At 40.6% G+C, this 26,250-nt stretch overlaps 4 protein-coding genes across 5 annotated transcripts; 2 read left to right on the top strand and 2 right to left on the bottom strand.

Moving 5' to 3' along the window:
• Positions 1 to 633: 633 nt before the first annotated feature.
• mixl1 (Mix paired-like homeobox) lies at positions 634 to 2,882 on the top strand. Its single transcript, XM_085132858.1, has 4 exons — positions 634 to 1,423; positions 1,545 to 1,765; positions 1,939 to 2,065; positions 2,237 to 2,882. The coding sequence occupies exons 1-4, from the start codon at positions 1,327 to 1,329 to the stop codon at positions 2,815 to 2,817; spliced, it is 1,026 nt and encodes a 341-aa protein (XP_084988984.1). The 5' UTR covers positions 634 to 1,326; the 3' UTR covers positions 2,818 to 2,882.
• Positions 2,883 to 3,023: 141 nt separating this feature from the next.
• lin9 (lin-9 DREAM MuvB core complex component) lies at positions 3,024 to 12,487 on the bottom strand. 2 transcript variants are annotated; one of them, XM_085132842.1, is made up of 15 exons: positions 12,245 to 12,487; positions 11,306 to 11,338; positions 10,937 to 11,028; positions 9,682 to 9,795; positions 8,831 to 8,961; positions 8,529 to 8,654; positions 8,263 to 8,420; positions 6,760 to 6,893; positions 6,485 to 6,613; positions 6,023 to 6,124; positions 5,853 to 5,933; positions 5,630 to 5,755; positions 5,290 to 5,475; positions 4,929 to 5,026; positions 3,024 to 3,947 (listed from the first exon to the last, which is right to left on the bottom strand). In XM_085132842.1, exons 1-15 carry the CDS (start codon positions 12,273 to 12,275, stop codon positions 3,842 to 3,844), a joined length of 1,647 nt encoding a protein of 548 aa, XP_084988968.1. In that variant the 5' UTR covers positions 12,276 to 12,487; the 3' UTR covers positions 3,024 to 3,841. The 2 variants fall into 2 exon arrangements, with proteins under 2 accessions (XP_084988968.1, XP_084988969.1); XM_085132843.1 differs by lacking the exon at positions 12,245 to 12,487 and adding an exon at positions 11,490 to 12,229 and having other exon boundaries at positions 3,025 to 3,947.
• Positions 12,488 to 13,204: 717 nt separating this feature from the next.
• Positions 13,205 to 25,604, bottom strand: parp1 (poly (ADP-ribose) polymerase 1). Its single transcript, XM_085132827.1, has 23 exons — positions 25,352 to 25,604; positions 23,854 to 24,016; positions 23,182 to 23,297; positions 22,854 to 23,068; positions 20,975 to 21,065; positions 20,756 to 20,872; positions 20,428 to 20,604; positions 18,724 to 18,886; positions 18,443 to 18,583; positions 18,111 to 18,350; positions 17,940 to 18,005; positions 17,693 to 17,825; positions 17,344 to 17,539; positions 17,129 to 17,257; positions 16,376 to 16,459; positions 16,038 to 16,160; positions 15,798 to 15,926; positions 15,556 to 15,654; positions 15,263 to 15,415; positions 14,995 to 15,122; positions 14,835 to 14,896; positions 14,452 to 14,566; positions 13,205 to 13,854 (listed from the first exon to the last, which is right to left on the bottom strand). Exons 1-23 carry the CDS (start codon positions 25,472 to 25,474, stop codon positions 13,773 to 13,775), a joined length of 3,045 nt encoding a protein of 1,014 aa, XP_084988953.1. The 5' UTR covers positions 25,475 to 25,604; the 3' UTR covers positions 13,205 to 13,772.
• adorb1a (adenosine receptor B1a) lies at positions 21,264 to 23,136 on the top strand. Its single transcript, XM_085132851.1, has one exon. It carries the CDS (start codon positions 21,705 to 21,707, stop codon positions 22,836 to 22,838), a length of 1,134 nt encoding a protein of 377 aa, XP_084988977.1. The 5' UTR covers positions 21,264 to 21,704; the 3' UTR covers positions 22,839 to 23,136.
• Positions 25,605 to 26,250: the final 646 nt, after the last annotated feature.

Genomic DNA, 26,250 nt, shown 5'->3' with positions numbered 1-26,250 from the left:
CAGATCATAGCATAGTGCAGAATTCAATCTGCAGGCAAAAAAGTGGAACATGAAAATTGTTTAGTCTGTCTTTGGGGAGGGAGGGCTTCCTGACCTCTTGACCCAATCCCCCCCCCCCCCCCCCCCCAAATCAAACGGAGGTGACATATTCAATAACACCTGCCCGCTCCCAAGTACTTTTTAACCGTGGTTTGTGTATTGAAATCCACTTTGTTGACACTGATAAGGCTCAGGAGGCATCATTTCCCACAAAGTAAGGCTTGTGTGAGGGGGCAAGTCATGGAAAATTTATGCTTTCTTTTACCTCCACCAAACATAACTTATAACCTTCCTGACAGATGTGGACAATTCAATATTTTGTCAGTTATTAGGGTTTAAAAGTTTTTTGTTTGTTTTTTTTAAAAAACTTGAAAAAGCCCACAGTCTGTGGCTACATCATCTGATAACATGCAAAGGCTTAATGACTTGACAGTTCACAACATTCTAGAAGGACTCCTTAAGGTTGAGATCAGGGCTCTATACTTGGACTAAAGGTCTGTTGCAGAACTGGTTATTCTTACTGTCACTGAAGCAAAACTAATGTCACATATAACAGCAAATTCACTTCAATGAAGTTTACTGCCAGGAAAATTCTTCAATAGCAGTTATAGATGGCAATAAATGTTTTGCCATCTAACAAAAAGGTTTTTATATGGTGTAAGAAGTCATCCTTTTAACAGTCGTTTCTGCAGTTTCAGATCTTATTGACAGCTTTGTTTTTGTTTTTGTTGATTTTTAGGCTTTGGGATACTCTGGGATGCTGGCATGATACAGAATAACCTGTATAAAGAGCCAGTCTTGTTGGGTATACATAATTATTAAATTATGCCCTGTTTTGAGTTAGATTAATAATAATAAAAACCTAATGCTTTGCTTATATCTGTTTTCTCACAGCGTCCTGGTATAGTCCTTTGAACTCCTCCACCTTTTTTGGGAAATTGCCGTTTCCGTCTTTCTCCCTTTGAAGGCTGAGGGTCCATTATTGCTTCATCCATGCCAAAGCGGATAAATGTTTTCTCTGCCGATGTGTATTGGGCGTGCAGATTCCATTAAAACTCCTTTAAACAGACCTGCGGCCGGACCATCGTTCCAGGTGTGATTGCTTCACACCTCTGCTGGCCCGCAGACGTCTGAAGTTGCTGCACGGCCGCTGCAGTGCCGGTCGGCTCCGATGGCAGACCATTCACACATCCAGACGCTTTACCTTTGATCACAGGAGGATTTAAATCCAGCGAGCGCACGGATCTCAAGCTCAGTCAGTCAGTCACCGGGGATAAAGCGGAAAGGATGTCTGCAGTTCAGGGGAATATGCGCGTCGGGGAGGCGAACCAGTTCCACATGTATCACGAAGGGCCTCTGCAGATGAACAACGCCGTGAATCCAGGTTGGTGGCTCTGGGATCATTAACCCCAACAAAAAGTTAATTTTCAAATACCGGCCTAACAGCTGCCTCAGAGCTCAACTTACGCAATGATAACTAAATTGCGCCCGCGTCTTCTTTTCAGAATGTGGACCCCCGGACGGTGGAAACTACTTCAACCCCGCAAATCCTGTTCCCAGGGCAGACAAATGCGTGGCAATGCTGACCCACAGGAGAAAGAGGACCAATTTCACCCAACAGCAAATCAAGGTGCTGGAGAAAGTTTACAACGACACTAAATATCCCGACATCTTCCTACGGGAGAGACTGGAGGCTCTGACTGGGCTGCCGGAGTCCAGAATTCAGGTGAAGTCCAGTTTAAACGCCACACTTTGTTGAATTGGTTGATTTATTTTGCAGGGTCAAAGGGCAAACACAGGCACTTAAGATCACAGGAAACTCTCGGCTACTCCACACTTGTGGTAAAATTGGATTTATGGAGTGGTAAGATGTGAATTAACGGATTTCCAAAATTGTAGGTGTGGTTTCAGAACAGAAGGGCCAAGTCTCGTCGCCAGGTTAGCTCATCAACGTCCACAAAGGTCAGCAGCACGCCAGCAGCTGGTCCCTTTATCCAAGTCCAGAACAGGATGGCTCCGGAAAAAGGTAGCTATTAGCTTTATTCACTAGTTTTGTGATATACTCACTCACTCACTCACTCTTAACATCAGGGCAAGCCTGCTCAGTGTCACTCATTGTAGTTTTAACTTCAAGCCTGTGGCTTCTTTTTTCTACATTCTAAAACATGTTGCTTAGTTTTTTCCCTCTCCATTGCAGTTTGTGACAATCTTCACAGTGCTGAGGTACATCAGATGGGTGGTTTTCGACTAGAGGAAAGTTTCGGGTCTACAGTGCACCTACAAGGCATCGAGGACACCCACAGGAACACTCTTCCAAGCAAACCCAGCAGCTACGCCCAAGCATCTGCCTCCCGCATCTACAACAAGGAGGGCACCAGAATGAATCCAGAGCACATGCAACGGCACAAGCAGAGTGCTGGCACCTCAAGCTGCAGTGTCCCTCTCTATCCCAGGAGAGAGCACCAGACACACATGGACGCCAACATGACCAACAGCCAAGCTCCAAAGGTTTTGGTGGAGTATGACAATTTCCCACCAAACAAAACCATTGGACCAGAGATGAAAGTTGTGATTCCTCCCATCCCAACGCAGAACACCTTCAGCACACCATCATCATCTAAGGCTAACAGATGCCAAATGCAGTATCCGCAGGCGAGGGCCAGCGGGGACAGGTTCGATCACTTTTCCCAGATCCCCGCCAGAAAGACGCAGGACTTCTCCGACTCAGATTCTGATTGGGAAAATGAAGCAATGGCAAGCTTCAGTGGCTTTATGTGATGCATTACAAAAGCTACATGTATCATAAGAGGTGTGAGAGTGTATTTATTTTAAAACTATATATATATATATATAAAAAAAAAAGACGTTTATTTGTTTCGTATGAATTTGTTTGTTTGTTAATAAATAAAACGATAAAGCCAAAACCTGCTTTTCAATATTATGTTTAATATAAAAAGACGAAAACATTTATATACAACTGCCCGGGGGCACTCTCATATACAACTTTACAAAAACTGAAAAAAAGGAGAATCTCTAGGAAAGAACTGTTGACGGGGTTTAAAGGTCAGTGATGCAGACTTAGTGTGGGGGGTGTTGCAGCAACAGCCGATGTAAAATATGGAAACGCTTAAGATCAAAACCCCAGAGTTCTCCTTTATAAAAAAATACTGAAAAAAAAAAATCTTCAGTGCGCACAAAATTACAAAAGCCATTTCAGAATACACAGCGGAAAGGCTGACAATATTCCTAATAATCAGATATTGTACAATTATCTACAATAACATTTTTAATTATAAAACATTCCTTCGCGTTCCCCTGCACTTATCATTAAAGGAGCAACAGAACACACAACTTACAGAAGGAAACATCAGAAATAGCAAAATATTGTTGCATAACCATACACACCTACTCAAAAATAAATAAATACGGACAATAAAAACTGTTAAAACCTTATGTTTGGCACGTGAAACCAAATAAATAACAGTTTTAATATTTTGGAAATGTGGAGCGTGGCAAAAAGCTTTAAGACTCTTTCGGGTTTGTGTTCATTCAGTTGGGTGCACAAACATTTTGATACAACAAAAGCTTGTGAGTAAAATATTCAGCATTCTTCTCTCCATTCCGATCAAAACTTGAGGGAATCTGGGAAGAACTCAAATTGAAGATCCACAGCATCGACATGAGCCTTCTTTGTAGTCTTTTAACAGCCCAGGTGAAAGCACCATTTCACAAGACAAACATGGATATACCGCACTTCCGTGTGTGTACATGCACCTGTGCGTGGGCGGGACGATGCAGGTACTCAGACTGCATTGGTGTTGTTGGCAGCGAATGCATGCAAATTGCCCAGCTGACTAAGGCCACTCTGGATGTGTGCCACATGGATCTCAACGTTATTCTGGAAGCAACTGGAAGTGCAGAAAAATAACCAAAGTTATGAAGATCAGTTAACAACGGAACAACCAGGTGGTCCTGCAACATCAGTAACTTTTGCTTGTTCAGCAAAAGTATGAACCACTAAACAGATTGCAGATAACTGTAATTTGTTATTTCATCATATATCTTAGAAAGGAAAAATATATCTTAGCATCCACCAATAAGCAAATGATACAACAAACAACACCATAACACATCAAAATTATTTTGGAAATTTCAAAATACACGTTGTATTAGTTAAAATAAAGTGTGTATAAAAAGAATAGCCTCGCTGTGAAATTGACAGGTCACTGCCTACATTATATACAAACTTTGCAGCTAGCTAAAACAAACCAATTTTAGTAAATTAATTATTGTAAAAGAACTGCAGCCCTCCTCAGTTCTGCTCTCTTACTCTGACTTTTACTTTGTATTTGCTCCGAATAGTTCTCCACAGTCTAGACTCTGTGATCAGTTCAGCTGGGGTTCCCATGCTGCTCGGCACAGCCAACAACCTGCCCGGTTCTCCACATGTCCTGCCATACACTCAACATCCCATCCTGTTCAGCTCTGCTGTAAATATTTTTATCTAACCAAATGCCCTAAATAGTTATCTGTCAATCACATGCAGCTAGCTCTGGCTCATTTTACATTATCATTCACATCAAAGTGTGTAAATGTTGTGTGTTGCTCAGCAACATGCAGCAGTTTGCATAGACTTCAGTGGGAATCAAAATGACTCCAGTAAAACTAATGAGAAAGTTATTTATTTTTATACCACGTAGCTGCACTATGAATAATCCTATTTTAGGAAAAGCCATGAAATATGGGATTATACTGTTTTAACAGTTAGACTATTTTGGGAGTTTTGAGATTCACAGATAATAAAGGAGAAAAATATTCAGTTTTGTCTTAAAAACAGTCATTCTTGCTCTTTTGCTAGAAATGGATGGAAACACTATTTGGTCCTTTACCTGAGGTTGGAGGGATCAATCGATGCTTTGATGTCATTGAGAGAGTCTGTTAGAGATTTAAACTCAAATGAATTCAGATCCCCGCCATCTGCCAAACACTGAGACAAGCCAGGAGAATGAATGATTAACAGGTAATCAAATCATAAGTCATGGATGCATTATATTATATTTACTGATTAATTGATAAAACATATATTGTATTATATACTTGAAGTTCAACATTTCTTAACAAATTACTGCTGCGTAGCTCTAAATTTGTGCATTGAATTTCAAAGAAATTGCTTTTTTGCACACAGAGTGTGACATCCTAACATCCTCTCCTATCATCCTGACACACTTGTGATAAAAATACATCTTCTACCTTGATCTGTAGGAGCAGAGCAGTGAGACGGGAAATGAGGTGTGTGAGGCTGGGATTTGCCACACTCTGCTGTCCGTCCTTCATGGAGTTGATGCGCATTTGCACCATCTGCTGGGCCTCTTCTTCGCTACGCCTCCGCAGCTCTGTAGGATGGTCTGCTGGAACCATGCCCTGATCAGGAGCGAGCTGGAAAGATGTACACTGATGTTTAACACAAGGCTCTCTTACTCATTTGTTTCCTTACTCGTTCCTGACTAACAAGAAAAAAAAACATGCTAGAATTATCAGATACTGCAATAAAATATTTCAAGTTCAAGTGTAAGTGTGCCTTTTCACTTACTTCACAGCAGTACTGCTGAACTTCATGAAGAACCTTGTTCAGATCTTTATTTAGCTGCTCTAGCTCAAGCACAGTGGTAGCATATCGCTTCTGGAAGTCCAGATCAATAGGCATCGAGTATGACTTCTGAACACAAAACAAAAACATAGCTGAGGTAAGCTTGATGTGGATATTTCAGAAGCATTAAACATGTTTTAAAGTAACTTAACTATAATGACTTTACCAGCTTCTCAGCTTCTGTATTCATTTCTTTCAAGTGCTTGATGTGCTCTTTCTTGATCATGAGGATTTTGGACAGTCTTGTCTAATAATGGACAGAAAAACAAGACAAAGCATTAGAACTACATTAAGGATGTCACCTTTTTAGTTTTCAATTTGACAGGAATTCCTTACCACTTGGACCAGGAATTTGACAGGAAATCCTCCCAGTGTATCTCCTTCAGCACCGGGCAGTTTGTTCCTCCATGGTGACTGGGTGATAAGAGGGTCATTGTCCTGTTGTTTAAAAAAAGGCCAGTTAGGTCAACAATCTTCATGTGAAATCTGTTTTTAGATGGGCAAACAGATACACAGCTGTGAAAAAGGTGTCCAGCAAAGGTTTCACTGGCATTTTTGTTTTTACAGAGGAAGCAGCTTCTAAGGGGGAATTAAGTGATTGCGCCACTAGCCCACCTTGGAATTGTTAGGTCTACCCACTGATTAGCATTAATGTATAAAACGTATAGTGTATAGTTGGCCAAACAAAGCAGTTCTTTGAAAAAAACAAAACAAAAAAAGAAAAGAAAAAACAAAACTCAAATATGGCCAAACATGTCAGCAAATCCACAAATGGTAGTAAATGTAGTTTCAGAATACCATATGGACAGGAGTGGTAGCGGAGGGATAGGGCCCTCTAGGCGGAGTCATGAGGCTTTGCATATAGCGTGCTGACCGATGCTTCTGGGCAAAGGCTGAAATGGGCATGGTCTCATTAGGTTCATTGCTCTGGAAAAGAAAATTACAATAAGATGGTTAATAATATGACCTGTGAAATTCCTAAGATACAGCTATTGGCATTTCTTCTTTTTCTCCTGAGTGGCAAAATCACACTGAGAGTGAAGCTTTTATGAGAGTTAAGTTAAAGTGTTTACCAGGACTTCATAATCAGGCACAGTGTGAGTTCCCAGGCCAGTGCGGTCAAAGGTGACACGATAGGTGGCGGCACTGGTGTCTACTGCATCAATCTGCCCTGTGAACAGCCCATCATGGAGTCCTCGGAGACGAGCTGTAGAACAAAGATACATGCACTTGATTTAAACCTGAATAAATAAATAACAAATAAATTAATTATTCACATATGGAGTCTGATACAGCCTACACCACACCATTAAAAGGATCTGACTTTTTACGAGTACAGATTCATGTAGTGTCTGAAATAGCCAAGTAGACGCTTTGCTATTTGGCCATCCAAAGACGTTGTTGGCTTGATTTCTTGGTCCTTTAATTGTCCATAGTTTTGATCAAATTCATCTCCAGTACCATATTTTAAAATTATTGATTTGTTCAATGTCTTGTGCTCTTATTGTTCAACTTTCTCAACTCTAGGTGACCGTGCAAAAAAAATCAAACTGTGTGTGAGCCCTCTTTTTGTCAGCTGAAAAATGTCTTTATATTTGATATGAGACCTAAATGGTAAATGACCTGTATTTATATAGCGCTTTACTAGTCCCTAAGGACCCCAAAGCGCTTTACACAACCTGTCATCCACACATTCACACACTGGTGATGGCAAGCTACATTGTAGCCACAGCCACCCTGGGGCGCACTGACAGAGGCGAGGCTGCCAGACACTGGCGCCACTGGGCCCTCTGACCACTACCAGTAGGCAACGGATGAAGTGTCTCGCCCAAGGACACAACGACTGAGACTGTCCAAGCCGGGGCTCGAACCGGCAACCTTCAAATTACAAGGCGAACTCCCAACTCTTGAGCCACGATCGCCCCCTAGACCTAAATGTCTAGTGTGTTGTTTATGTCCCTATTAAAACAGTATTTGTCAGGAAAGACTGCAGTCCTTCAACTTTGAAGGAATTTAGCAATTCCTTGTTTATGCTTGCCAATAAAGTCAACTGATAAAGCAACAGAGTGTAGACAATCCTTCAAATATGCGTCGCTATACTACAAAAGATCTGTACAATCACCACAATTTCATGCCCAAATTTGATGCTAATTTGGGCATCAAATTAGCAACTGACCAGGTGTGAAATATGGACACACGTTTTGTTTCATAGAAAATAACGTTTCTATGAAACGTCATCTCATCACAGTCGAGCTAACCATTGACCTTTTGGATACAAAAATCATTCAACTTGACCTTTGAGGGATCTGTGTTCATTTGTGCCATAATTAGCATATTAATTCTTAAATCATGACCAAACCTGTGTTTTTTGAGGTAAATCACAGTAAATTGATCTAATTAGGTCATCCTTAAGTTCTCCCCAAACATTGCTGATAGATCAGGGGACAGATAAAATAACTTCTCTACCTCTTAAGTTCAATTCCGTGAATATATCTTTTGACAGTGCAAAGCAGAAAAATGTAAAATGCAACACTGCAGCTCATTTGAAAATCTTGCGCTCACTTCAGTCATCTTACCGGTGACTTTGGTTCCTATGATGAGAGGCAGAGGGATTTCATCAGGAAGATCTTTGCAGTTTGACACGTCAGTTAGTTTTCTTTGCTGCAGCAGCCGCATTTTCTGCCGTTTCTGCCTCAATGCTGTTCGCTCTTCAGCAAAGAATGCAGATGAACACCTTGAAGGGACAAAAGAGCACAGCAATGTAATGCCAGTTCTTTTTGTCCTGACACATCAAGTCCATAAGGAAACTGTTCCAAACACTTATGTAAAAATCACAGCGTACCGTCGAGGTTTCCCCATCAACCTCCTTATTGTACCCCACTCAACTCTGGTTAGCTTTCTTGTTTTCAGGTTGGGGAAAGTCTCCTTAAGACACAGGCAGAACTCATTGTCACCCTCGAAAAGAGGCCTGGAAGAAAGAGAAGCAACAGTAACAGTTTTATAATTACCAATTTGCTTTTGACTAACGTGATAAGCTGAATTAAGACCAGTTATGCGTGGGTAACTTATTTTTTCTCTCATTTATTTATGTGTACTCATCGGGGAACAAAAATAAATAAATAAAAAAAAAAAATCAGACTTTACCTGTCAATATTGGAATAAAACCATTCATAGATGCACCATTTGTGAGCTTTGGGCAGTTTCAGCAGGTTTCTTAATCTCAGCCCTATTTTCTGGGAAGCCTTCTTATCTGGTGTCACGATGTTAGAAAATTTCTGTGAAGAAAACAATTAAAACAACAGTCATTCCATAAACAACAATGGTAGGCATTTTAAAGAACTCCTTTGGAAAGGGTTACACTAGACAAATCATATTCTGTTATGCTGTAGAGATATCATGAACTTATTCAATCTCAGGCACACCAACTTGGTCAGAAAGCATAACCTTTAAAACTCACATTACCCCGCAAGGAGCCTTTTTAAAAAATTCTAGTTTAGATTTTATATATTTGTGTGTGTGTATATGCGTATGTTTATTCATATACACATATGGATATCTAAAGTTTAACTCCCTTATTCTTTTGGCTATCGATTGATTTTTATGTTAAATTTAAGTTATTAGCTATAATTTGGACTCACATTTTATCTTATTTTAATGTTGACATGACGTTCAACTCTTTGAAGACACCCATACCAAAAACAGCTCAGGTATAAACAGATAACTTTTTGGACCAAAACAAACCTCAAACAAAGTTGAACTTTTATACTACGAAAAGTTTCAAACACCCAAGTGTAATATATCTCGTCACAAGTAATCCAAGTGGATGAGCACTTTTCATACACAATTTATTTTTACTTTTAATCTTGGGCCTCGTAAACTGCACGGGTGACACAATTATCTTAAAGTTTAATATGAACAGTGCTAACTAGAGCATTACCAGGAAAATGTATTAACAGCAATATATACGTGATCGTAAGGAAGAATGCAATCAATACCTGTGGTGTGGTGGTGACTCTCTGGCTCCTCCGTGGAGATCTGGACGGAAGACGCTGCTGCGGTGGCTCATCTTCATCTCGAAACAAACGGCTCCGCTTCGAGCTCCGTGTAGGCTGCAAGAACAATGTAAATTCAAAATATTACCAACAATCTATAAATAACATTATTGCATTCTCCATATTAGGCGTCTATTAGCAGTAGAAATTCTGGCATGTTGTGTTATAAATAGCCTCGCTAACACAAATGTTACTCTGGGAACTCTCATGTATTATACACAGGTTCTGAAATAATATTTAAGTAAATCTAAAGACCCCCATTCATGCAAAATGAGATGAAATGCATTTTCCTCCCAGTTCCACATCACATTACACTGGCATGAAACAACTTAATGAGGTAAGAAAATCAACTCCTGAGATGTAAACAGAACTGCAAAAGACTTAACTATGCTGCTAAGCTGAGCAAAGGGCAGTAACTATGCATACACACTAACGATATATCCGAATCACTTCATTTGTATAATATTTACAATGCTCAGTGTCATCTATGAAAAAGACCCTGTTTAAATATCCACTCCTTTAAGCTTTCTTTTGGTTCTACTGAGCTGTAATTCGATGCTGCACTTTTTAGAAAATTAATATCTGCAGCATATACATTACCATTTTTGGCCATGGCTCTCTCACATAAGATAAGGTGACTTTTTTTTTCATTTCATGAAAAAATAATTGTGATTTTTTTAAAATATCAAACACTGTATTACTGTATTACTGCATTGTAATAATTAACTTCTTGGTTGCTAAAAGGAAAGAAAAGATACATTGAACTGCTCCCTTATTTCCCAACGGGTCACCACAGTGGATAGTACTTGATCTGGTGCAGCTTTGACATGATTGGTATTCTTTCACTGATAAATTCCAAAACGGTGGCAAAAAAGTAGCCGGAAATGCATCAGGAGGACTCAATGGTCAATGGTCAACAGGCCAATTACAATAGCTGCGGCTTACACTGACACCACATTTAGTTCCGTTTCAGTGGAGGTGTGCGTCATGTCATGCCTTAGGGTTTCATCATAGGGTTTTAGAGGGATTTCCTGTTATGACATAGCTATGGCACAAATTTCCCACTGAAGCATAATTGTGGAGTAAGATGACTATGTTAACCACTATACCATATTTTTCATATTAGTAATTAAAGCAACATGTGTAACAGATTCTCTTTGTTTTCGAAGTTTTCATTGCTTTCATTGCATTAACTTACCGTGTCCATTGTGACAGAGGAATGCCGTCCCCTGGTGTTGTGAGCTCGTGGGAAGCTGTTTTTCTCATTCAGAGTGTTGGACAAACTGCCCTCTGTGAGAATACCAACATATTTATATACAAGAACACCAAAAACAATTTCTAAATCAGTAAATATATCTTAACAACCCTTTACCAACAGACAAAAATCACATGCAAACATAACAGGACCATTATGCCATGTAAGCTTGCAATTAGAAACTATTACAGAACTCTGACCAACGTGATCTGACACAGGTCTAATCGATATAGTGAGGAATTTTAGTCAACGTTACAGAAGCACCCAGTATATTTGTAAACAGTAAAAAGCATAAATACAAGGAATCCATACCTTTAAGACTGACGAGTGCCTCTGCTGAGGAACCTGAGGAAGAGAACAATTTAGGCTACATTACTGTAGAGCATTAAAAAGCCTAAAAAAGCAACACCACATAGACGAAATCTAAAACGGTGCAACTTTGATAAATATTATTTGCCAGCGTTCTCCTTTTTAAGTTACGAAATGCTCATTTCACCTGTCACAGAATCAGTAAGATGGTGCTTTAAACACTGACAGCAGCCAGGCAGGTGAACAGGAATTAAAAATAAAGCTAGCGGACTCAGTTAGGCCTTTACCCCCAACTGGAGCTGTCAGACACGGGTGTAACATCAGCTGTGGGCAATTCGTATCTACACATGAGCCAGACAAGCTAAGCTATGAGCTGTAAAATAACGTTATTTACATTAGGTAAGTTCCCAGAGACCGTTTCAGGTGTAAACAGACAAATGAACTGGCAAGTTTCCTTTCACAAGATCAATAATGATACATAATGCCTAACTAAAACCAGGGTGAAGGAACGCTGAAAATGAGGAAAGTGTCATGGAAAACTAAAATAAATCAATAAAATAGAAAATAAGTCCAGCAAAACAGATAGCTTGTTAGCAGCTAGTGGCGTAGCGGCAGCCTTTTTGTTCCTGCTATATGCGATCTAAGGTTAGCAGACGTTAGCTCGGGGCTAAGCTAACGTTATTTGTTCACCCAGTTGGGCTAGAGTAACTTGTTCAACTCCAACATTAGCCATGGTTAGCCTCTCGCGCTAACAAGCGTTAGCTGACTTAGACAGACCCGGTGTCTGTTTGCGTCTAAAATGAGCTTATGAAGTCCGCGCAGAACCTATGATAGCCATTACATGGTCAGCGATATCGGGTTTTGGCCAGTTATTTATTTTACCACCGCGGGACTGCTGCTTGTTTACAATGCAAAACTCCTTGAATTTGTGTTGTTACTCACTCTCGTCTAACAGCTGGTCCATCTCCGCCATCTTGAATTAGCCGCGCCGCTTTTTCAAAGACCTTGTCAAAATGCATTCTGGGTCGGGACTCTATCTGGAGGGCGATTTGAGAAATAAAAATCCCGTAATTTGCTTAAATGGTAGCTTAATAACTGCTTCCAGTAGTTTGTTTATCTAAACAAATACATCCACTTTCTACACATCCAACTTTTACATGTTAAATGTGAAGTTAAATCCTTGGGAAATCGTTTCGTATCAAAAACTTGACTCGGAATGGGAGCATAGCAACCAGCCATTGTTTCATACGCCACATCAGTCATTTTATCGTTCATTTCTCCTTTAGGTTTTAGTCTTTGTTTGGAAAGTGTTGTGTTTGAAATTAAATGTTCTCTCTTGAGTAAATGTATTTATTTTTACCTGCAGTTATACCAAGAAAGATTTTGTTTATACTATACGCAACATAAAACACAGCATATGGGGTACCATTTATCTATTAATTAGTAAATAACCAAATACACGTGAGATTTTGTTCTTAGATGTGAGGAAAAAGTAGATGAAAAACTAAAAAAAAAATCATTTGTGCAAATATGAGTTTCTAATCTCACAGAAAGTGTAAGTTTCTTCTTCCAATTTTTTCACTTTAGTAAGCTCATAAATTGTTACCATTAAATACAGAAAGTCTTGTTTTTTTTGCATATTAACTCTTTATTTTGTTACCCTACAGTGCCAATAGGAAATGAGGCAAGACAGTTTCTACTGCTTAAATGTCCTACCAAAATCAAGCCAAAGCCTGTTTTTTAGTATCAGAATACTTTATTGATCTCTAGGGGAAAGTATTTGACAATAATTTTTCATCAAGGTTATACCATTCCCAGGAGTGCTCCTTAGCAAATGACCTTGATTTTTGCCTTCTTCAACAAACTGAAAGAAACCCTTCTTCATGTCTAATGTTTTAAAAAGACATTAAAAAAACACTTAGTATGGCCTTTTTTTTTATCTTTTACAGGGTGCCTTGCATAAACACTCATCAAATTTTTTTTCTTTTTAGTGAGGAAGACAGCTAGAGATGCGAACAAAACAAGTATATACATGTCAAAATGCTTACAGTATCTTAGTCTTCACTTTACTGTGAATTCACAGCAAATTATTGGTTTGTGTATGTTTGCAGACTGGCTCTTGAACACTCCTAAACTTGCAGGACTATACCTTATGAACTACAGGAAAATAAGATCCTTCTCCAGTGACAGATTACCAACACTTTCTGAAGTTATCACCAGACCTCTCCATGTACTGATGTATGCAATGTGAAGAAGCCAGTATTTAGGTACCTAATATATTACTAAGGAAGTCTGCCACTGGTGAAAACACAATAAAGTGACGAGATTTCCAAGGATCCACCATGAAGGACGGTTTAGTATCACTCCTTTTTTAAACATCTTCGGTTGCAGAGAATGAAGCCCAAGCATTTTGGAGGCAACAGTGGTCTTTTTTCCTTTCTTTATGAAGAAGCTTCGTGCGCAGCCCCTCTCACCACAGGGATGTCTGGTAGTTAAACTTGATCTTCAGAAGATACTTCAGATTTACCTGTGCTACATCATACACGATGTACCTGAGGGAGCACGGTTAAAGAAAACAGGTGGTACAGATGATCAAAAAATAAAAAGTTACAAATTAAGCTGAAAACACAAATACCCTGACAATTTATTTTGTGGTGACTGCTGTTAGGACATAAACACAACCCTTCAACTGTCTCATCTTCATGTCTTCACTGCTACAAGCAGTGCAAATGAGTCGATTTATGCATGACAGCTGGGTGAGCTACACAATGAAAAGTAGGTTAGACAATATTCACCTATTAAAAGATAGAAAGCTATAAAACTATGTTTCCATGGGTGAACTCACTGGTCTTTTATTTATTATACCTTACTTGTACTGCATGTTGAAAGTGACTTAACCTACCTTCCCTATTGTAAACCTCTCTTTGATCTTTGATGTGTAAATGCACCGAGTTGCTGCTATGTGACCGGATCATTAGATTTTGTATTAATGACAAATGAACAGATACACCTAATGAAATGGCCGGCAACTGAAAGACAGAAATATAAATTTTACTCACCTTTTTAAATGCACAGGTTATGTACAGACAAGCAGGTAAAAAAAAAAAATCACTACACATATAACCAAACAAACTAATATTAGAGGATACTCGTTGTACAGCAGACTTGTGTCATCAATATTAGTGTGGACTCCTTTTCCCAGAGGCACCTGCACTCCATTTAAACTGACAGTGGCATTTGGATCGGGAGCAGTTCTACCCAAACCTGTAATAAAAAAAACCCCAAAAGTGAATATTATATGCACGCACACACACGCAGTTTTAAAAACTGACAGAGACAAAGGTAAATATTTCCTGCTGGGATGAATTTCATCGCGTTGTTAAGAACTACGCTGAAAAGCGTGGATCTAGATTACAGTTAGCGACACAGACTAAACAGAAATACAAAGCTTTAAGCACAATGTTTGCCATATGAACCAAACACTTAGAAAAATAACACCAATTAAAATGCTGCAACCCATTATGTCTCTCACCTTTAACACTGTGCTTGCCCTTAGGTAATTTTGTAATATGAGAAGCCTTCTTCAGTTCATGCCTGCATTAGTTAAAAAGGAGATTGCATTTATTTACACAGTCAGGCCAACATTTCAAAGGATGAAATATATATTTTTTTGCATTCAGACCGTCACTTACATGTTTCCTAGAGCAACCTCACCGAGCAGAATGAGGCCCACTGGATCTGACTGGGAGGTATGGCAGTAGTTTGCACTCTTGGACACCATGTCAGCAAAGTACACACCTTTGCCAAACATGTAACCAGTCTGGAGAAAATTAAGCAGGACTGTAATGTTATGCAGGACTAAACACTAGAAACTATGGGTAAAATTGGGGTATTTATTAGAAGAAGAGGTTTTTAATTCTTCACATCTTATCATCAACCTGGTTTCAGAACAACACTCACCACTGGGGCCTCTGGAGGGGCGATGCGGAGACCCTGAGACAGAATACCGGCGTAGTTGGTAGTTCGAGAGCCGTGCCACAATAGTTGGCGATTGTGCAGCTCCTCGAATGGACGGTATCGCTGGTGCTCTCCCTCTCTGACAATTTTAAATATCTAAAATACAGAAACACAATCAGAAGACAAACTAAGATTCCAAATCTGTTAAAGCCATTAAAATGAAGCGCTTGTCCTGCTTAAACCCATTTTTACCAAGTTAATCAATCAATAAATTAAGAAAAAAAGGAAAAACTTGCCTCTTGTACTTCCAGTGTGTACGTGTTGTGTGTAGCAGCGTGGGTGTTCTTAACGTATTGCACGATGATCTCAGCTTCACTTGTGGTCTTGTCAACAACCTGTAAAGCAACAGATGTGTCACATGCATTTTTTTGTTTTTAAATTTCAAAACTTAAATTGATCATCAGGGCAAAAATGAAATCTTGCACACCGTTGATGATTAAGAACAAAACTTTACTCTCTAAAGAGCTGTGCTCCTTACCTCAATCTTTGTCTTGAGTTTCTCATAGTTTATGTCGATGGGGTCTTTCTCATTGTCCTGGGCTCCTCCTCTCAGTAAGCTGTAAGCCACTTCAATATCCAACAGGTTGTCCAACATCTGAACTTTGGCCTAAAACAGTGATGCATTTAAAGATCAACCTTTTTAAACTCTGCATTAGGCTTAGTGGTGACATGACAAAGAAAGGTCAAACTCTAGATTGGGCAGTTTATGAGTCCTTACTTGAATGTAGTCCAGGTTGTTGAGCAGTGGAGGCTTCTTCATGCCAAAGTCATGAGGTATTAGGGTATAAAAGCGATTGGAGAGATCCAGTATTTGCGCCTCAGACACACACTCTGACACAGCCTTTAACAAAAGTAAGTTAAAAATATAAACGTTGCATGATCAGAAGCTGCACAGATCTCATCCAACCACTGGTACAGAAGGACTAGTTGTTATGTCCAAAATTCATGCCAAACGATAGTATTAAAGTGGATTTCAAAGCATTACAGAGTTATATAAAAAGGAATCCAACATAAATACCGATGCAACTCTCAGAGAAGCTGTTGACTGTCACTGACCTGCTGTACTTCAGTGAGGAGCGCATAGGCACTCTGGATTTGCCTCTTGCTCAGCTTACCGAGTGGCATCTTCTGGAGGTCAATCTGCAGACAGAAGAAGAATAAATCAGCCTGTCAAGTGCAAAAATACTAGTGGATACCAGTGCTACCCCTCAGCATTCTAGTAGGTCTAGTATGGTATCATTTTCAAAATCCTATGTTTCCTTGTTCTCAAGTTATGACATTCACAACCTTGCGTTTCAATGCCAGCTGCCCAACGCCCAGCAGGGTCAGCCTTTTACAGCTGAGGGGTAATAATAAGTAGTAATGCTCACAGAGCACTTAAAATCATTATAAATTAACTAATTGTATTAGAAGAGTTATCTAATCTGCTGCTAAAAGAAAAAGCACATAAAATGTTGTCTTTGTGAATGAAGATGAGTATTCTCCTTAAATTGTTTAATCTCTTAAACATCAGTAAATTATTTTTTATGTCTGTGACAACAGCCTAAAAAGTCAAAAACTAAAACACATTTACATTTATCCAGACGTTAATCCACAGCACCAGACAGGATTTTTTGGGTCTTTTTAATATACTTCTTAAAGTTGTACTTCTAAGTCAAAATATTACTGTATACTGCATATGTTTTAGCCATCTGACTTGAATGAATGAACTTGCGAAAATGTGAAGTAAATACCACATCGGGCAAAATGGTAAAAATAACCCAAAGAACTGGAAGATCCTGATTTCAGTGTGTGGTAGGCAAGTCTTACCTCAAACTCGACCATGGCCTTCTTCATGCTTTCTACATCAAAGATCATCTTGATTAGCTCCTGGACAGGTTTGGCCAGCTTTGACTTGGTGCCAGCCGTGGCTGTCAGCCTCTTCACTGCCTCCTCATCCTGCACAGAAACACAAGGGGTCACTAAGAAATTAAAAATCCCCAACATGTCAGACGAGATGTTGACTTATTACTGTGTATGTGTACCTGTCCGTAGTCAATCTCCAGCGGGTAGAACTTATTGGGATATTTGGTGAAGTTGGACGAGCCCCAGTCATTGCCCGTCTTCTCCTTGTACACACCCAGGAAATTATCCAGAGCAGAGTTCTTGTCATTGAATTTGTCCAACTTGTTTCCTCCAATAGTGGTACCCACTCTGCCCCATGACCTGAACACCCAGTACCTACACGTATGCCACAGAGGGAAGAGATACATGAGTTAGTGTCTGGATAGATAACATTTCCACGAATTGGGGGGGGGGGGGGGGGGGGGGGGGGAAAGAATGGTAAACAATAGGCAAAGCCTAACTGCAGCCAACACAAAGAGGTCCGATTACCGTTTCTGTACATCATCCTCAAGCAGCTGCAGTTTATAGTAAGAGTTAGTTCCTCTGACAATATCCACAAGACCGAGTGTAGCACTGTACATCTTCCCATTCTGCTCCAAGACATGGGCACTGTTCTCCAGACCTGGGAAAAAAAAATTATTAATTAAAATTGTGTGTGTGTGTGTGGGGGGGGGGGGGGGGGGGGGGGGGGAGGAAGAGAAATGAAGCATTTTCAGTCCATGGTTCTAAAGACTACCTGAGTCTGGATCCACAGCAGCTCCACCTTTGACTGTGAGTTTCATCTTCTTGGATTTGCTACCACCTGTAATGCCACAACTGTTTAATGTATGCACTAAATGTCACATTGTATACCGCCCCAATTGTTCTAATGCATGCATTCAGTATTTCCACATTAAGTGCCCTTTACCTTCCTCCTCTTTCACCCTCCCTGTGCTCTTAGTAGCCAGTGTTCCAGACTTGGAGGCCACAGATGGAGCCTGAGCTTCGACTTTAACCTCTGCCCCCCAGGGGGAGATGGCGTGCAGGGAGACCAGCTCCTGGAGGGCTTTGCCCGATGACTTGATGTCAGTGAGGAAATCCTCAGAGACCACACGCACGCCAGCGTCCCTTACTTCCTCCATCTTCTTACTCATCTTCTCCACCTCCTCTGTCAATACATGGCAAAGTTTGATGTTATATCATTCCTTTTCTTACTGAGAGTACTTGTGATAATTCTCTCTTTAATAAATCGTTACTCACTCTTGGTGCTTATACACAATGAGGCCTTGTTGACTGTGCTGGTAATCTTTCCACCGAGCTCTTCCACAGCAGCTTTCAGATCATCCTTGTTCTTAGTCAGCTTGCCCACAGTCAGCAGCTTCATGCCAGTAAGAGGCTTGTCTAAGGGACAAAACACACAGAATAAAACATTTTGTTAATAACAAGAAAAATGTTAAGAATTGTTACATTGCATTTTGTCCGTGGTACCAAGAGGAAGGAAGATTTTTAATGTTTTACACAGTCTTTTAAGTTTTTCTCACCTGAAGGTGCTCCCTGTGGCAGTGTCTCGGTCGGAGCGCTGGATGCACTCGGTAGTGGTTCTGATTTGGCCGCTGTCAGGGTTTTTGTGGGAGCCTCTTTGGGGTAAACCCTGTCCTGCCGCTTGAATTTGAATTTTTTCAGAAAAGAAACTTCGTGGAATTCCTAAAATGGAAAGAGAGGATATTTCAGAGACACAGAGCAAACAAGTAACTACAAATTTGTTTTATATAGTAGTTTAATTTTTCTTCCTCAGTCCTGCTCATTGGCTAAGGCCACCTCATTTATTTACTTTTCATTTTCCCATTGGAAAACGTACGTATTCTAGAAAGTTTCACACACTCCACCAGGAAAGGCTGTTGTTGGTAGGGATGGGTATCGAAAACCGGTTCTTGTTGAGAACCGGTTCCCACTGTTTCAATTCCTTGGAATTGTTTGCCATTTTTGCAAACGATTCCCTTATCGATTCCAGTCGCCCCGAATGACGTCACCACGTTGCGGAGCGTCATTTACCTGGCAGGAAACATGGCGCGTAAGCGGCTCAAACGCTCAAAACTTTGGTTATACTTTACGAGAACGGATGACAACAGGGCAACTTGCAATACTTGCAAAGTAGATATTTCATTTAAGGGAGGAAACACTACGAATATGCAAAAGCATTTGCTCACAAAACACACGATGCCCTTAAATGAATGTCGTGTTTTTAATTCCGCTCCGGACTCGTGAATCTCAACCCAGCAGCAGTGGTAACGTTTGCACGTCCTCTCCCGTTAATGCGGCAGGTAAATAATCAACTAACAGTGCATATTATGTTAGCGCGATCTGCCTTATTACAAAACCTGCCATTACTGTGCGTTTAGGTGACCATGATGAGAGAGACAGACAGAGTCTGGCTCAGATGCTGGCAGTTCTCGCTGCAGTCTACCGGTAGCGTCTCCTTTCAGGCCAGGATAGACGAATGTCACCGAGCAGTGACTAAGTTTGTGGTAAAAGGCTTGCACCCATTTGCCACAGCAGATGATTTTCAGTAAGTGAATGTGTTTAATTGTAGGCAGGAACATTACTGGATATTCTTGTGTAATTGCTACTGAATAATTTATGTTATACTTTGTTACTGCTACAGAAGAATATTTATTTTATTATTTTACATTTACAATTTTTTTTTCCTGGGGACCCTGTGATACCCCATTGAAGAGCCGTAGGCTGGAACTCTTAAGATCTCACTGTTGGGTTTGTAAGGCCATGTTACTCCTAAATTTCTATCTTGTTCAAAGAGAAGATATAAAACAAAGTTCTAAGCTAATCGAACTTAATGTTCTCCTTTTTTAAAAAAAAGAATCGATAAGAGAATCGATAAAGAATCGAATCGTTAAACAGAATTGAAAATGGAATCGGAATCATGAAAATCTTATCAATACCCATCCCTAGTTGTTGGTGTCAAAAAACTAAGATAGTACCACCACAGAAAACTTAGGATGATTCAGTGACTACGGGAGGGGCTACTGCAAGAAATATAACACAGACTGACACATGCAGCACACAGATTTTGTCCAGGGCAGCTATCCAGCCATAGTAATTGCTCCAGCTTGTGTTGTGCAGTGCTAACAGGAATGTGGACTAGTTGTTAAAAGGTAACAAAGACAAACTTGTTCTGCAACTGTGGAAAAGACGTCTACATATAGTTAGAGTGAGATGAGGTGACCAACCTTGGGAATGATCCAGTCTTTGCGTAGGGGTGTTGTGGTTTTGAACACACACTTTGTCCAGGCAGAAATGTTTCCTGTGCAGTAATAGGCGTCACCCTTAAACACCAGCTGGCCCTGGCACTCCTTACAGGCCTCGAGAGCACCAAAAGCCATACCATCGGCCAGGCTGTCAACCACCTGCAAGTCCAAAAACATTCGTCATCAAACAGAAGAACAGCAGCACTCCTCAGAAAATTTTAGCTTTAACTGTATTCATGAGCAGTAAATATAGCATCATCTCCTTTCCAATATGCTACGTTAGACACAAAATACAACAAGCTTCTCTTACATTGGTCTCTCCAGAGGGAACTTCCTGGCCATTTGCAATCAGCAGCTCCTTCATATCATTGGCTGAACAATGTTTTCGCAGCTTGTCCTTAATTCCCCAAATAAGCTGGCTTTGATTCTGCAGAGAAGTGCAGCCAAGACACACACAAAAACAAATTAATGCAACATCAGAAATGATCAAAGTTTACTCTAACATGTGAGAAATAACATTAAAAAGTACCTTTAACTGTTCTTCTAGCTTTTTCTTCTCATCGTCTTCTTCTCTCTTCTGTTTTTTTGACGCTCCATCAACATCATCAGTTTTCCGCTTTCTGTGAGGACAAACATAACATTTCTTTAAAACTTTTTTTCCCCAGTTAGTTCAACAAGGACAAAAGGAAGGTGAAAAAACATCCAAATTAGCTTCCTAAATGAGCCTCAGAGGAACACAGGATAGCAGTCAAGATGAGGAACAACAAGCCTGATTCTGACACCTTCAGTCATTAAGCAGATCCAATTGGGCCTAATCAGTTAATGGACACACACAAACGCAAGTTGGTACATGTCTGCACAGCCCCAGGTGTCAGTGTTGATATCGTGCATTCTGCTCTGACGAGGAAAATGCTTTTAGCATCCTGGGAGAGCAGACATGCACACGTGTTTCAGTTAATGACCATCCAAGTCTCAGACAAACCTCACTCATCAGACAACAGCTGAATCTATGGGGAGGAGGAGGACGGGGATGGGGCTGCATATAAATCAATGTGGTAATGCGTTTCAGCATGTTTGCTTTTTTTCTGAGTGAAGACAGCCAGTGAAAGAATAATACTGAAGAAGCTTTTAGATTCTCTGCTAAAATCATCGTAAACAGATCCGAGCTGCTGCAGATGGGTGAGTAATTTTCCTTCTTTAATGCATTTTATTACCACTCCAAGTTTGTTTTGCACCTTATTTCTCTTTTTAGGACAAACATGGAGGCCACCACAGCATTGTTCCAACTCTACACTTTCCAAAAAACAACAAGCAACTCCACCCATCTGTTGCCCCCTTTTCTAAAAGCTTTCCAGAACTTTTCATCTGCTTCCATTTCTAATGCCTCCTATTCAGCGTCGCCTCCACCTGAAGACTTGGTGATTTCCTCCAACGTGACATACATGGCGGCTGAGCTCGTCATTGCCTTTTTCTCCACTACAGGAAATCTACTGGTCTGTGTCGCTGTGGGCCTCAACCGCAAATTGCGCACCGTCACCAACTACTTCCTGGTCTCGCTCGCAATTGCTGACATTTGCGTGGGCGCAATCGCCATTCCCTGTGCCATCCTGACCGACATTGGCATGCCACGCCACAATCTCTACCTGTGTCTTCTCATGCTCAGCGTTTTAATCATGTTCACCCAGAGCTCCATCTTCAGCCTGCTGGCAGTGGCTGTGGAGCGCTACGTCGCCATCTTCATGCCGTTCCGATACCAGGTCCTGATGACGCCTCGCAACGCTGTGCTGGTGATCCTCGCCACATGGATTCTGGCGTTTCTCATCGGACTTGTGCCTCTGATGGGCTGGCACAAGACGCCGCCTGACACGGGCTACTGTTTCTTCGTCCTTGTGGTGGACATGACCTACATGGTCTACTTCAATTTCTTCGCTTGCGTGCTCACTCCTCTGGTGATCATGTTCCTCATCTACGCCCAAATCTTTGTCACAGTTAAGCAGCAAGTGCGGCGCATCACATCTGAGCAAAGCGGCAGAGGTGACGGACAAATCAGGACCGCGGCCAGCATGCGGCGAGAGATGAAGACGGCTACTTCTCTCTTTCTGGTTCTTTTCCTCTTTACAGTCTGCTGGATCCCACTTCACATAATCAACTGCTTCCTGCTTCTGTGTCCACGCTGCTATGTACCTCTTGAGCTTCTGCTCACAGCCATCATCTTGTCACACGCAAACTCGGCTGTCAACCCTTTCCTTTATGCCTACACCATGACGGCTTTCAGGGACACATTTAAAGCTATTTTTATGTGCTGCAGGACAGTGGTGGACAGAGAGGCTTTAACAGCAGGGATCAACGCTAGACCTGATCATAACTTTAATCCCAGGCTTCAAACCGAATAAATGATTTTGGCTCACCCCTCAGATTTGACAGCAGGGAGCCTCCTCTTGAGCTCTTCTTTGTCCTCTGCCCGCAGTGCATTGAATCCCTTCAGCTGAGCGGCGCTATACTCGGGCTTGAAAACCAGCTCCTCCCTGCGGCTCACGAAACACGCCGTGTGGTACCAGCGGTCAATAAGACCCAGCTGTGGCTTCTCTGGGTCCACAGTTTTCTTAGACACACGAATCTGATCCTGGAGGTTCAAATGGATCAAATATTTATGGGAAAATGACAAAGTTAACTCACCAGATAATTAAATAATTACATTTAAACAACAGTTTTCAGACAATAAAAGCAGTCCCAAACCTTTTCTATTTTCTGCTCACAGCCTTTGCATGTGCTGCGGTTTGACTTGGCGTATTCCACAGCAAAGTCATTCAGCGTCTTCTCGCCTTTAGCGCCACCCTTCTGGTCACCTTTACCTACGAGATCAAAAATTGAACATATATATCTTTTTATAGCTGGTTCAGTTATATGTAATAAAACATATATCATGATGAGTCTACAGATGTATAGATATATGTAAAGGGTAAATCTGAGTTATGTCAGACCAACTACAATTGAAATAGCTGTCAGTTGTTTTCATTCAAATGACCAACAGACTCAGTGTTCAGCTCTAAATAAGCCTACCAAAGCTTCACCTATAGTCTAGTCATCAGGAAACCATTTAAAATGTATAATACAGTCTTTGATTTTCTTTCCAAAGTCAACAACTACTATAAATCCTTGTGACTGAGCAGGTAATTATGTTATCCTCTCATGATAAGGGCATTTACACTAAAGAGTGAAATTACTTTATGATTTTTCTTTGCTGTTGCACTGATTGATTCTTTGATGAGGCAATGTTTAACCGCTGCTTAGTAACACTGTTACTCCTCTGATGGCCTATTATAACTAAAAGAAGCTTAAGATAACATTAATTAGGTCGTCCAACCATTTCCACGAGGGGTCACAGCCTAATAAAACTTAAGTACTGACCTCCTGCGGCGCCACCGCTTTCAATGGCCTTTTTCACCTTCTGTTGGTCATCCCAGCGGAGATCAGAAAAACCAGCGATATCAGCGGTGGACTGAGCTGATGCTCGCTGCCAGAAGCAGGAGAAGTGGTGCCAGTGGGGGACCTTCCCATCAAACATGGGAGACTGGAGAACAAAAAACAGATGTTTTACTTTACAGTGTAAAGCGTCTCTAATTGCTTCTTCCAGCTCGATGGTTATATGATGCCTCAGAAGGGTAATATTTTCCTGCCAGACTTATTTAATCATCTCTTTTCTTTACCAATGCCATGTTATGTGTAGGGCATTCAACCCATTTATTACATGACACAAAGATACTTTGGAACTACTCTTAAGTTAAATCCAGGTTGCGCAAAATTTTGACAAACAGCCCATGGCTTTGAGACATTTTTATGGACATCAGTATAAAAAAATAAGATGTAAACATGTTGTTTTCTAGCAATGTTAGTGCCTGGGCAGGTAACAAAAAAGACAGCATGTATAGCTATGAAAATTGAATAAAGATAAGATAAGATAAGACTTTATTGATCCCACAACGGGGAAATTTTTGCGTCACCTCAGCTCAGGTACAGATATATGAAGGAAATACAAAAATACAAATAAGTACAATCAATGAAAAAAAGTAAGATAATACACTATATACAATGGTAGCATACACAGTATGTGATTATGGATATAGTTGGAAATATGGAAGACAAACTAATAAATATTGTATATTTAGGACATAACACATTTTTTAAGGTTTATATACAAAGATTCAAAAAAAATATTTTTCTTCTTTTACTAAGGCATACTTTATACAATGTGTAAACTAAAGTGGCTCAAGAATAGAGCCCTGTGTGACCCCTACATTCATAAAAAAGGTGCATGAAGTGCATAAAAAGTACTTTACACTTTGCTGATTTGTATGAATTACACAGACTAAATGTGGCAGGTCTTTAGAGAGAAAAGTTGAGTGACCCGAGAATCCTGAGCTGTTCCCATCAACCATGAGTAAACAGGCAGCCACATAAGCAGCTCTCCGACTCTTTAAGTGATTACCTCTCTGTGGGGCAGCAGCGGTTTCCACGCAGTGGTATTTCTGCTTCTGTGTGCTGTGATTTTTTTTTCCCTATTATTTGTCTTCTGGGGTAGACAAACTCTGAATATCTGCAGCCTTCAAGTATAAATTAAATTAGCTCATGAACTGCAAGATGCATAATAGCCAGACAGAGACAAAAAGGATCCGCGGCTCTTTGTGATGGACAGGAGTGCACAGACAATGTCAGCCATTTAAATGCTAACGAGGGCCTGATTCGGCGCAACTGAAACCACACCATAAGCTGTATTTTCCTACTCTCCAGTCTGCTCCTACCCATCCACTACACCCGTACAACAGCCCGCATGCTTTACTCAGATAGCAGCACCCAAATAGCAAGCCAGTTAACGGAGCGGCTTTGCCTCCACGCGTCGCCACCTTACCTGCACCATGATAGCCATCCTCAGCGAGTCTTTAGCTATGTTTTCTTTGCATTTTTTGCACGACGCGCGGCCACTTTTGGCGTATTCTACCTTGTACAGCTTGTCCTCTTGTGAGTCTGCCATAGTTGATTTATTTCTTAAAATAAAACAGAACTACACAAATTCACCACGAGCCGAATAACTTTCTTCGGGTGACGAGAGACCGCAACAATCGACGCACTGGCAGAGAGATGCCCGCGTGCCTGCAGAGAGAAGAGTCACGTGGAGAGTTCTCACTCCGTCTCGGTTTCCCACCGCACCAGCGGCTCTCTCATCTGGGAAAACTACAGCTCTAAACTCGCAATCTCAATCCCATTCTTCCTGAGTGAGATATGAGCGAGTGAAGGTGACAGTATGCTGCACATGCATACATCTTTAAGTGTGATTTTTAAGATTTAGACATTGAAATTTGGAGTTTAGCCTCTGAAGTAGAGCCTGTGATGCATAGTAATGCAGATAATATCGGTAATAAAGAGGCTATATCATTTTTTAAATCACTGTGTATGCATACAAAATGTTTGCCCTGTGTAACATTAAGGCCTTCACTCCGGACCTGTGGTACCGGACCTGTGTGCTGTGGTACAATGATGTTTTCATTGTTTTCACACATGTTTTAAATCATTTATCCTGCAGTAATGTCCATTTTGGCATTAATAAAGTACCTACCTACACTAAAGACCAGAACTGAATTAAGATCTAAAGGAAAATAATTCAAAACTTTATCAAAATGACACAAAATCCATTAACACATACCTTAAAAATTTAATTACTAAAACATGCAATTGAATTGTGTAAAACTAAAAAACAACAGCAACAACAAAAAACAACAACAACAAACCCTTTACAGCTTTGCTTAGATT

The sequence above is a fragment of the Neolamprologus multifasciatus genome, chromosome 15, assembly GCF_963576455.1.
Source record: "Neolamprologus multifasciatus chromosome 15, fNeoMul1.2, whole genome shotgun sequence".
Lineage (NCBI taxonomy): Eukaryota > Metazoa > Chordata > Actinopteri > Cichliformes > Cichlidae > Neolamprologus > Neolamprologus multifasciatus.
Note: the sequence above shows the minus strand (reverse complement) of the source record. Positions and strands in the feature narration are given on the sequence as shown.